Here is a 13,229-nt window from a genome sequence, read left to right as displayed (position 1 = left end):
GGTAATTTTTTTAAGTAAGCCCGGCCCAGATAATTCAATTTTTTATGGGTTTTTTTTTTTTTAATATTGTATTCATAAACAATAACTATCGTTTACTTATAAGCGATAACAACATATTTATAATAAAAACGTTTATATAATTGATATATAAAAATTCTTCAATATCAATTATCAATTTATTATTTATACATTAAGTCCTTTGAATAAAAAATTAAATAATATATATTAAAACTAAATTTGAAGAACAATTCTCCATTTTTCATAGAAGTCCGGTTCGGTCCGGGCCAATTCTGGACCGGTCCGGGCTTAGCTCGGCCCATGCAGGTCTTAACTAGGTAGGTACCTAAATAGTATGCCCATGGTCCGGCGGCCACGGCCAGACGATTTGGCGCATTATTTTTGTTCGACGCAATTTCACTATGGAAACGGTATAGTCGGTATACGGTCAACACTTGCTCACGATCGGTGTTATTGCAAACAATATATTACACGATAGATCGTTATATTATTATAGTATCGTTAATATCACAAAAAACATTTCATATTCGGTCGGACAGCTGCGTTAAAGGAGGGTATACGTACTGTACACCGTCGGGGCTGCAGTAAGTAAACGCAGACACGTCCCATCGCACAATATTGTTTACTGCGTTATACGATAAAACATTTTCTACCGCTGTCGGCACCAAACGGATTTATAGAGAGGCGAGGTACGCGGCGGCACCATGTACGTACATGCTTTCAACGCGGTGGACTCGGCGTTACGGGACAGGACCCGGCCGTGGGCGGTGCCGTTCGTCTGGCTGGAGAGCAAGACCGGCATCGATCACACGAAACTCACCGTGGGCTGTCTGTTGGCCGCGATGGTGTTCACAGTCGCGTCCGGCCGAATGGTGATGCTCTTCAGTAACGTTTTGGGGTTCGCGTACCCCGCGTACGCCAGCGTCGAGTGGATGGTGAAGGACGCCGTGCAACGCGAGACGTCGTCGTTGTCGTCGCCGCCGCCGCCGGTTGTGCTCGACGGCCTGGCCGGACGTAACGCGCCCGTCTCGCCGGCTTCACGATGGCTCACGTATTGGATAACGTTTGCGGTTATGCTCATGGTGCAGCAGTTGTGCGGCGACGTGTTGCAGTTCATACCGTTTTATTTCCTCACCAAAATCGTGTTCTTCGTGTGGTGCGCGTTACCGATGGAAGCCAACGGCGCCGCGTTCGTGTACAGATACGTCGTGCGCGATCATTTAAAGCCACTTTTCGACTGACCCGCCCGACGGACGAGGTCTAAAGCATTTTTTTATTCATATAATCATAAAATCATAAATGTACACGAATCATGATTTATATACACGGTGTACCTGCTAACAAGTGTTTTATTCAACCACAAAAAATGTAATACATTTAAAAAAAAACATTGTAGAACATAGGTATATGTAGAAAATATAGACATTTAGGTGTGTTCTAAACTTATACTTCCAACGGACTAATTTATTTAATGAAGTGAGGCGATAAAATTCCTGAAAATAAATTTGAATTATGAGTTATTGAGTTATGTCTATTTGAGATAAATTTATTATATTTTAATATTATCGTTAAAAAAAAAAATGCAGTTTAATAATAAAAAATATGGGAGAGACGATCTCCAATAATAGACGTAACGAAAAATTCAAATCTATTTTCAAAATTCTGATTTATTTATCGTTTACCTATCATCGTTGGAATAAAACGCCTAAATATTACGTGTTTGGTACAGGCTATACATATTAATAAAATACCGAAAACCTTCGCTTTTAACCTCCTAATAAGACACGGCGGCACGGGGGTGCCGGACAAGGGTAGCATCACGTATAGTGCATGGGACCCTGGTACAGGCGTCACACGTTTTTGCCTTTTCTTGACCTTGAAATGTGATCACACGGCCGAGACGTCTTGCAAAATCGTGTAATTTTGTAATTTTCTTTACGTTTGACGAAAATGGCGTAAAATATGATTTCCCATGATCAGGGTCTGAGTAGTAGATGAGTTGCTTTTAGCGCTTCTCTACCACTACCATCACCAGACGTTGCTACGTGTAGCGAGCGATGTATAGTATTATGGAAAATGTGAATGTGAACATTGTGAACTGATGAAACAGTTTAATCATTTCTTAGTTTCTTACCGTTTGATTTCACGGCGTACGGGACCGGACCGCTTCAAAGTGTTTTTGTAAGCCATTTGTTTTTTAATGCACTTTGATGATCAGTGAACGAAAAAATAAATGGGCATACGTTAATTGCGCCCCAAATTTTATCCATGTTAAAAAGGTATAATGTAAACTGCGCCCGACTACTTGAAGCTACCTGACTACCTGAAGTATGGGCTCAAGCATTAGCAGAACTAACTTTAACCACTAATGCATGAAAGTCTTTTCATTCTCACTTTAATTCTAGCTTTTATACAACTCATTCAAATATTGTCATCTTCATAAAAAAGTTAAAAGAAATTCAAATAGAAACATATATCAAACTAAATAGTATAAATGACCCCTTTAAATCAAATTCTAAAACAAAAAAAAAAACCGCGATAAGTTATAAAATTTAATTAATAAATATAATAGTGGTCTAACTCCAGTTTATGAATTTGTATTAACAATATTATGTTATTATTTGTAATATTTGTAATTATTTTACTTTTTAAAACTATATAGTTTTTTTAATTCTTAATTTAATTTTAATTTTAATTGTTCATATTATATGGCTGTAACGAATTAAGCATACATTAAAAATAATTTAGCTATTGATTTTTTAAATTTTACCCTAGCGTAGTTAATATGTCACCTTTTAACACTTGATAAAAATTCGGCCGCAGTTTACATGTGTGATTTTGTGTTTACCTGTATTTTGGGCGAAGTATACAATCGCCGAAATAAACTTGTAATACTACATAATATAATAGGTATTTCGCTGTGCAGTTTTAATTTTCAACAATAATTTGAATTCGAATGAGTCCCTTTTATCTGATTTTTGAAAATAAAAATGTATTGTACCCTTTTAAGAAAGTTTATTTTGAGAGAAAAAACTGAACACCACAATACATTAACTTAAAACAAAACAAATTAATTATCTAAAAACCCATAAAAAAAAATAAACAATAATAATAGATTATTAGACCCATACACTGCAGAAGTATAAAACATTGTTTGTATATATATATATAAACTTTTAAAAAATACCAGATTTAAATCGGGAAAATATTAATAACGCTTTTAAACATATTTTTAAATTAACATTACAAAAGACGATATTAACCTTACAAAGTATAATAGGCAATACATTTTAAAGTAATTAGTAATTTGTATAAAAAGTAGAGTACAATATCTATTTATATAATTAATTGAAAAATAGACATTTTTGTGAAACATGACGAAATATTTTTGATCATTCTGTTGTCTATAAGTATTACTGTTATAGTTATTAAGTATATGTCTTAATTATGTATTTCATTTAATTAAAACAAAATAATGTTTATAAAATTCGTATAAATGATAATACGTAAATAATAATATTTTATAACTGGATAAATAAATAGTGCATACTAAATTTAATTCGATATAGTGGTCAATAAACGTTTTACACAATATTCATATAACATTATATTATATCATATAGATTTGAAGAATTCTAAAAAAAAACGTGTTTCCGAGATACATCAGCATGTAGATGGTCATCAAAATCTTTCATGTCTTGGGTCTATTGTTGGCGATGAGCTGAAAAATATGTTGACATTTTTTATTTATTAGAACAATTACAAAAGTATATACAAATTACAAATCTAATAATTAATAATAAAGAGTTTAGAAATAATAATATTACAATAATATAATAATTAATAATAATTTTTTAATATTTAAAAAAGCGATTGCAAACATGTTATTTTCGTTTATGCGGGCAAAGTTCATTTTTTTATGATTAGTAAACGATGAACTACTATCTACCCAGTACCCACATTAGGCATTAGTTAACATATGTATATTTGGTTATTTCTTATTTGTAAAAAAGGCTCACCCGTAAATATACATTAAATACAAAATAAGATATGGGTACATTATTTATTGTTCTATAATATTAAATCGTGTCAAGCCTATTATACATGTATTTTATCAGCAATCGTTGTTGAGTTGAGTTTACATTTTCCTACCATAATAATAATAATGTATATTGCATATTATAGTAGTTATCCTATATGAGCAACGCCAATGTACATATTTGTTAAATAATTAATTGCTTTTAGATAAGCTAAATTTAATAGGGATATTAATAATGATAGTTTCCGTTTCAGTATTTGAACTGCGATAAATATATGTAATTTGTTTTATCTGACTGACAAGGTTCACAGATGTTATAAGTTTGGCTGTCAAACTTAATTTATTTTTGGTTCCCTATAATATTTCTACGTTTTTGTGTAGAATGTCTCGACGTTATGGAAAACTGGCATTTTATTAAAATATTTTTTTTTTTTATAAGTTGTTTGTACAATTATTTTTTTTGTGTGAAAAGTATGGTATATTATGATATGTTATATAATATACAAACAAGTAACAATATTTAATGTCCAAGTCTTTTTATTAGATTATTGAAATATTATGAAGTAGTTAATTGGTGTACCTAGTACCTACTACCAAATCAAGATAAATTCAGACTAAAACAAACTAAGGGCAGTAAATAGTATATTTTTAAAGGAATAGGTGTGCATAAATAACACATAAATTTAATCATGTTAGTTTTAAAATAAAATAAATTCTTAGAAGATTAATAATGATGTGATTGTGCCACATTAGCATTATTAAATTAGGTTATGGGAAAATTGTAATAAGACGCATGTCTCCAATATCTTTTATAATATATTACTTATATTACTTATATTTGATTTTATTTGATGCGTTGCTTGTATAGTTATATTAATAAAAATATAAAATAGACAAATTTGAATTATCTTTTATAATGCTATAATTCGTACGAGTCATATAAGACTAGAAAAATGAATTAACCATTACTATAATGTTTTAATTATTAGCGTAATTTTGACATCTTTACGAGTCACAACAGTCGAAAGCAGTTAAAAATTAAATTAAATCATTAGACGTAAAACTGTGGACCACTTTGGTCCAAGCTAAAATTGTTTTATCTATAATAGCATTAATAACAATAATAACCAAAAAGAAATTACTATACATATTATTAAATGTTTGCTGTCGACAATAATAATAATTGCTGTATTCGACGAAAAGATAAGGCATTAAGTGATTTTTAATATACTATAATTTTACTTTGGAACATAATGAATTTGATTTTTTTTCTTATAGTCATATTTATTCGAAAAATACAAACATCTATATTATATACTATTATATAAAATTGTAAGGGTTTTTCTACGACCGTGCTAACCGATAAAACTACTGAACCGATTTGGCTGAAATTTTTTACTGTTATACCCGACACTCTGCTGAAGGTTTTAGTACCACTATTGTCAATAAAAAAAAAGTATAAAGTTCATAAAAAATTAAAAACAATTGTATATATATACAATATTATATTATATATTATATACATATATTGTGCGACAGGACGGCCCGCGGGTTTACAGCTCGGGTAACCTGACCTTTTTGTTCGTCAAATTGTATTATGTTTGATATGAATAATATTGTTCCGAAAAGGTTATCGCACGTACACCGACAACATGACGTATACCGGTATATCCAATATTCGTATTAATCTATACAAATATATAGTGAAACATTCAAGTACGTTGGAGTAGATCTTCGTACAGTACTTTTCACATGGACAATTATACGTGGGATTTTCTCGAACTGGGGACCCGAATCATGATTTTAACTTCAACAGGAGATAAAACAAAAAACTTCATATACTCAGGAGTCTTATAAAATTCTTTATCAACCATAAATTACTCTGCATTTCTTTTTTATCTGTATTTATTTTTAGTAAAAATATATTTATCATTAATACCGCTAGAAAAATTTCAATCCGTTTTCATTAACCGTTTTTAATATTTACCTGCCGATCATATTAAACAACAATATTTGAATAAAAAATTCTACATATCATGGTCCGAAGGCAAAATAAACAACCAATCACAGGCGAAGTCGTGACGGGTCAGCTATTTTTATATAATTTTACGATTTTCAAAAGAGCACTATCTTATTTTATTTAATCTGAGGAAACGATAGAAATATTCTTTCCGTGGTTTGTCGTTTACTGGAAGTTTAACTTAAATTTTATATTGATCGACTGATTCTTATCAACGGATATGCGATAAAATAATTTTTTCGTTTATCATTAAGAGTATAACATACTTCTGAAAATAAAAAAACTAAAAAAACGGTGATGCGGGTTTAACACTCAAAACATAGAACCCCCTTAGTCTCCCCTAAATACGTCACATAAATAACATTAAAAAAAGTCTATTGGATGTTATAATGTACCTATATTTGTTTATTATAATTTATAGATGTTAGTTAATTTTCCCACCTACACCTGTGTACAGCAAATATTATTGACTTGAGTTGTGAGAATGAAGAGTTGAGGCAGTCCGTGGCTAATATTATATATTATACAAGAATTAGTGCGTCGTTATTCTAAAGTGAATTATATTATCACTAATATACTGCTATTAATTATAGTAATAGTAATTATTTGATTTAATAAGCCATACTAATCTTAACAAGTAATTTTACTAATAAAGTAATAAATTATTATAGAATAGCCATTATAGATACATATTAATATATTATATTCTTTACAATTCTATGGGTGATTTTTTTTCGTTCAAGTAAAAACGCGTAAAACTCTAGATTGTATAATGTCGACACTCGTACGGAGTACAGATGAACGGATAAAAATAAAAATTGTATCCATTCTAGTAAATTAATTTAAACAATGTATTTTACATTGCGTTTCACAAGCTTCTGATATTGATTAATTTTGATACTGCGCTAGGGAAATATTACTTAACATTAATATTAACTACCAAATTGATTGGTATATATATTGATTCCAGATCGTACTATACGCGTAATGAGCAAATTTCCACTTTTCGTATTTTAAACAGTAAATTCCGTTTACCTTTTTTCATTATTAATATTAAAAAGAAATAACAATCAGCCCCAGAACCGTTTAAATGTCTAATAATAATGTGAAGTCGCACTAGTACACCTAATGATTTGAAAATAATTGCAGCAATCGCTCGGTCTTTGTATTGTAAATTAAATATAGTTAAAATAATAGTATTTATGGAATCGTTCTTCCGTCGAGGTACGACTACGCAAAAAAACTTTACAGATATTACTTCCGCCCCCCCCCCCTACTAGCGGTTATTGCTCGGACCGCGAAAACAAAATATCATCAGACGCCTATTATACATACGTTGTATATCTGTGGGATATATATACTCACTGAAAGTCTGTAACAGTAGCATGACACCGAACCCGATGGCGGTGGCCAACACGTGCGTTAAACCGGACCGCTTCTGCCTGATCAACACTTCGGAGAACATGACGAACGCCAGCGAACCGGCGGCCAGCCCCTGCGTGACCACCTCCGCGACGCCGGGCGCCTCGGCGGCGGCGCCGATACAGCACTGCGACAGCGCCATGCCGACGGCCACTCCGACTGGCGTGACCGCGGCGAACATGGCCGCGCACGTGACGATGGCGGGCTTCCGGACTTGGGACCAGGCCAGTTCTTGGCCCAGGCAGTACGCGACGATCAGCTTGTTCGCCGCCACGGCGGCGTACGCGGCCCACACGCCGCCGGCCGTGGCCACCGACTGCAGCCCGGCGGACAGGCCCAGGAACGTCTCGTGCAACGACAGCGCCACCACGGCCACGTACAGGCAGTGGAACGATTTCTGCGGCGGGCGAACGGCGCCCGTTCTGCGTTCGAAGACGACGCGCGCCTTGCTCGTGGCCTCGTGCACGCCGAACACCGCGAAGAACCCGACGCAGAATATCAGATCGCCGAGGTGTTGGGTGTCGGGCAGCCGGCCGGCCGCCTGGAGCGCGCGCACCGACTGCCGGACGTCCGGTTGCAGGTGGAGCAGCGCGGTGAACAGCAGCACGCCGCCGCCGAAGCACAGCAGAAGCGACGCGGCCGTCGGTTTCCGGGGGATGCGATTGGTACTGTACTCGGCGGACAGACGCCAGCGGTCGGTGAATTTCAGCGGCAACAGCGCGATGGCGAACGAGCACGTGCCCAGTACGAGCGCGACGCACGCCTTGGCCGCGACTATCCGGTCAGCGAGACTCATCGCTACGTTGCTGTCCATGTCGGACGAGGTAGAAGAGCTGCGACACGATTTAAATCGATTAAATATAAACATATAAATATATTATAATATTACACGTACTCGGTTATTATATAATATTTAAAGACATATAGTAGACGTTGGCAAAAGTTATTGTGTTTAATAGTCGAATTAATTATAAACCTTTTGTTCGAATATAGTTATTTTTCGGGGCAAATGTAAACTGGGCCCGCGATTACGTTTTTTGTTGTAAACTCGGCCCGATAATATTTACCAATAAAATATAATAACTACGACATAATTTAATCTGAAAATAATCAATAACAACTAATGCCTGTGAATCATTTCATGTGCATTTTAATTTAAGTTTCAATTCCACTCGCCCCAATATATATTCCGTCATTGAGAAATTAAAAGAAATACAAACAGAAACGTACATTAAAATCAACAAACTAGATGCACCATTCAAATTTCAGAATACAAAAACTAAAAAAAAAAGAGAGAACTCTTAAAAAGAACACTTACAAAATATAAAAATAAGAAAATATCAGTAAGTGAATACGTTAAACACATGGCTTTTTACTTAAAAAAATAGATTTATACATTATATTTTTACACTTTTTACACTTAGAAATTTACATAAATACATTTTACAATTATATAACGATTTTCATACTATGAATAATAATACGAAAATGAAAATAATGTTTGGAGGATAATGAGAATCGCCTCCTCGTGGTGTCCTCTGGGTAATGCTAAATGGTTATTAAAAATATTATAAGAAAATTATGTAAAAACATTTTTATCCGTGCCGAGTTTACACCTAAATAATTTTTACCTGAAAAAACACGGGCCGAGTTTACAATCGCCCATTTTTCAGTACTCGTGCGTAGTACCTGTGTCCACATATCAGAAAATATGATCCAAGTACCTGTCGGCTGTCATATTCTTACATAATGTGTTAGGTGTGTTATTTTTTTTTGGTACTTAATAAACAAAATTAATACAATACTTATAGGTACCCATTATGATAATTAATATACATCCACAAAGACAATGATAATTACTTTATTCTAGAATGACGTAAAAACAATATATTATGACGTATAACAATATATACAATTATAACATACTTAAACACGACGTTCATGAGAGATACATTAAGTAAGTTTTAGTATAAAATTAAATACAAATTGTAATTAATTAATAGGTAGGATACAGTGTTTTTGATATATGTTATTTTATGAGAAGTAACATTTGACGGTAGGTATCATAATATTACAACACGAGCAGGACTGTTTTTTAATTGATGCGAAATGTACGAATTAAATGGTCATTTTAAGATATTTTAGTTAATTTAATTTGTTTTCAATTTTATTCCATTCAGCCGATTTAAATTTAATTTATATAAATATTTTGTGAAATTTTATTTTATTTTTTTTAATGCGGCTCGCAGTTCAGTCTCGTCTTTATGTCAGTCTTGACATAAAACTCGGAGTAACAATTTTTATAAAAATCTCTTAACAATATGGCTCGCTTTGAATTAGATACATAAATTGGTGGACCCCCGCCAATATTGCCATATTAGAGTTAGTGGCCATCCTTGCAATATATAGAAATACCTTATAAGCAGTAAACATTATAAAGTCTTGTATCGATATTTCTTCGATAATAATTAAAACAATTGATATAAAATACAATAATTTATAAGGTTATCAATACTTACTTATGTTTTTACGAATGAAAATTTATGCGAAACGGAAATCTTGACTCGGCGCCTCTCTGTTGTCGAGTAGAACACGAACGTGTCTAGGTCTAGTTACGAAACTATAGTGTGTCACTGCCGTGACTGATGCCGCCGCTAATGTAGACGCGCGCACGAATAGCTTTTTTCGAACGATAATGCCGCACACTCAATGTTGCCGGATCCAAATGCTGGCAATGAGGCGTCGAAAATATTACGATACGGTGTCGTAGTTATACTGACGCAATTACAATTGGCAAATTATATTTCATTGGTAACACTGCTCTACTCTTCGTCTTCGGATTTACATGATTTTTAAATATTACGTTGTTATAATATTATTAATTATTATTATTATTATTATTATTATCATCATCACAAGTTATGGCGGGACTAAAAACTATTAAATTTATGTATTATTACATATAAATATAATTTATATATATTAAAGATGTAACTCAAAATGCAATCGATGTATTTAATAAGTAATAAGAAATAATTTGTGTAAACGATTTTACTTCAATACTACGAGTTTTTTATTTTTAAAAGGTTATTGCATTCAATATTTATATGTATAAATATAGTTAAATTATAAATTGAAATCAGCTTTCTGTCCTTATTTGCTTAATCATTAATCTCTAAGGGGAAACCCCTAGCATTCCCCATAAATAATACGCCACTGTCTACAAGAGTTTTGGAGTTGAAAACTATCAAACACTCGGTAAACTTTTTTCATTCACAAAATAATAACAATAATGTTATGTGATTAAGAATAAAAATAAATTATTAAATAATTTAAAAGTACCTAATAAATAATAATGTTATTAATACATTTGTAAAATTATTATTTGTTGCTGATTTTTTTATTATATTCTAAAATTAAGTATTTTAAACTTATTATAACGTAATCTATTTTATTTTCAATAACCTTTATTAATTTTAACTAAAAAAACCTTTACAGATTACTTCTACTTTTATTTATTTATTAAAGCAATTTAAATTTTATATATACTTATAATATATATATAATTTATTGTTGTAAAAACATAAATAATAATAAAGAATAGATATCGTCTTTTATTATTTTACGATTAAAATACATTATTTTTTAATTTTCTATCTATATTCAAAATCATAAAAATCGAAATTTTAAATTATTATCACAAAAAATGAGATTTCATTTAATATGCTGATGAATAATTTTTATTACTGTATTATTCTTAATTCTTTATACCTGGTTTAAGTACGTAAAGGTGCCACGTGACTATTATTATCACGACTTAATTGTTATTTTTCGAATTTTTGATCATTTTAATTTCAAAATAACATTAAAAACCTTAATTAATTTAGTTACATTAACCACTTACAATGAATTAACACATTTTTTAAATATATTTTTTGAAGTCGATTGGACTATCTGGAAAGCTCTATGAACTTAGCCCTTCCTCAACTTTTTTTTATTTCCCACGGTTTCCGATGATTTTAAAATTTCAAAATTGCATTTATACCTAATTGCTAATAATTTGTCCAAAAAATGATTCAAATCGCTAAACTTTAATTTAATTATTTTTTAGTAACCTGTGTATTTTTTAATACATTTATTTAAGCTTATTAGATAGGTAGTCACAATTTGGAAGCTAATTCAATAATACCTTTTAAAGATAAACTATTGACTACTTAGATGCCTGGAAACCAATTATATTGCTCTGTTTTAAAATATAGCATTATATAGGTAATATTCATAACACATTTTAAATAATATAAATTCAAAGAGCCAAGTTTATTAACTAATAACTAATATTTCTAAATGTATTACATATATAAAAAGGGTTATACATCATGAACTATTGAATGTTATAATCCAATTTAGTTGTTTACATAAATCGTAACTACTTTTTATACCTACAAGACTACAATAAAAAATAAAAAATATCATAACCAACATGATTTAAGGTCGTCTTTATGATATACATATAATAGAAATTGTTTAGTTATTCGGCGTTTCTTTCTATTCTGTGCGGGGTGATATTAAAATTGCAATGCAACTAACTTTGCAAATTTTAAATATAGCGTTGCACGTATTTAATGCAGGCGTTACAGCAATAATTCCATAAGGCACTGTGCCGATAATGGCACCACTTGATGAAAAACAAGCAACCCTTTCAGCCAAACACCCTAAATAACAAACATTGGACATGAGACGATTGAAAGGGCCTGCTTCTGTCACACACGTCATCATTAAGAGTCCCGCCATCATAAAGGTCCACATTTTTTGAGCAGCCATAATAACAGTGATAACTGAAAAAAAATAACTTATTTAATATCTTGCAGTAGAATTCGATTAAGTATATTATGTAAAATAGTTTGTACCTAATAGTAATACCAAAACAGGGTGGGATACGGGGGCTTTTTTTCTATGTAATAATAGGGAAGGGGTAAACACATGATTTTTGCCTCACCACCCCTAGCAAAAATATTTATATTTAAATTATTAATAATTAATATTCTTCTAATGAATATTAATATTTAATATTCAAATTTAAAATAAATAAAACAGAATTTTTTTTTTAGAATACTTCGGTAATGCATTAAAAACTTGAATAATTATAGAAACGAGTTATACATTTATAATTATTTAAAGCTTGGATGGGCATTTTAGTCTAACATTTTGCAGAAATATTCCTAGTTGCACTACTTCATTCCGTTCATCTAATTTTTAATTATACTTATCTTATAAATTATACTCGTCCAACATTTTTTTACATCGGAGTATTTTAAAAAATATTCTTCTTAAAAAAATTCTACTAGAATAAGAAATTGAATATGAATTTTATCATTAAAAAAAAATAACAAATATGTATTTTAAAACTTTAATATTTTTGAAATAATGAATATTTTATGATAGATGAATCACCCGGTATAATTATGTAAAATATTAAAATGTATAGGCCATAGCTAGATCATAAATTTTAAATTTCGAGCACGAGCTAAAGAGAAAAAAAATAAAATTAGATAGTGATTAAGCCAGTGGCGTATTTTCAATTTTTTCTGGGGGGGGGGTCTAATAATTCCGACAAAAAATGTATTTGATTTATCAATATTGGGCGATAAAGAACTTTTTTGTTGTATGTGGTTCAAGAATTTATAATGTTGGAGAATCAACTGTCTAATACTCTAATCTGATGGACACGCA

The 13,229-nt window shown here is 31.5% G+C and overlaps 2 protein-coding genes across 2 annotated transcripts; one reads left to right on the top strand and one right to left on the bottom strand.

Annotated features, from left to right (window-relative positions):
- Nucleotides 1–722: 722 nt before the first annotated feature.
- On the top strand, nucleotides 723–1,259 carry LOC132923851 (receptor expression-enhancing protein 5-like). Its single transcript, XM_060987825.1, has one exon. The coding sequence runs from the start codon at nucleotides 723–725 to the stop codon at nucleotides 1,257–1,259; it is 537 nt and encodes a 178-aa protein (XP_060843808.1).
- A 2,293-nt stretch (nucleotides 1,260–3,552) lies between these two features.
- LOC132927231 (zinc transporter ZIP1-like) lies at nucleotides 3,553–10,157 on the bottom strand. The gene is made up of 3 exons (XM_060991723.1): nucleotides 10,019–10,157; nucleotides 7,443–8,332; nucleotides 3,553–3,739 (listed from the first exon to the last, which is right to left on the bottom strand). Exons 2-3 carry the CDS (start codon nucleotides 8,311–8,313, stop codon nucleotides 3,723–3,725), a joined length of 888 nt encoding a protein of 295 aa, XP_060847706.1. The 5' UTR covers nucleotides 8,314–8,332; nucleotides 10,019–10,157; the 3' UTR covers nucleotides 3,553–3,722.
- Nucleotides 10,158–13,229: the final 3,072 nt, after the last annotated feature.

This window comes from Rhopalosiphum padi, chromosome 3, assembly GCF_020882245.1.
Source record: "Rhopalosiphum padi isolate XX-2018 chromosome 3, ASM2088224v1, whole genome shotgun sequence".
Taxonomy (NCBI): Eukaryota; Metazoa; Arthropoda; class Insecta; order Hemiptera; family Aphididae; genus Rhopalosiphum; species Rhopalosiphum padi.
This window is presented reverse-complemented; position numbering and strand designations above follow the sequence as displayed.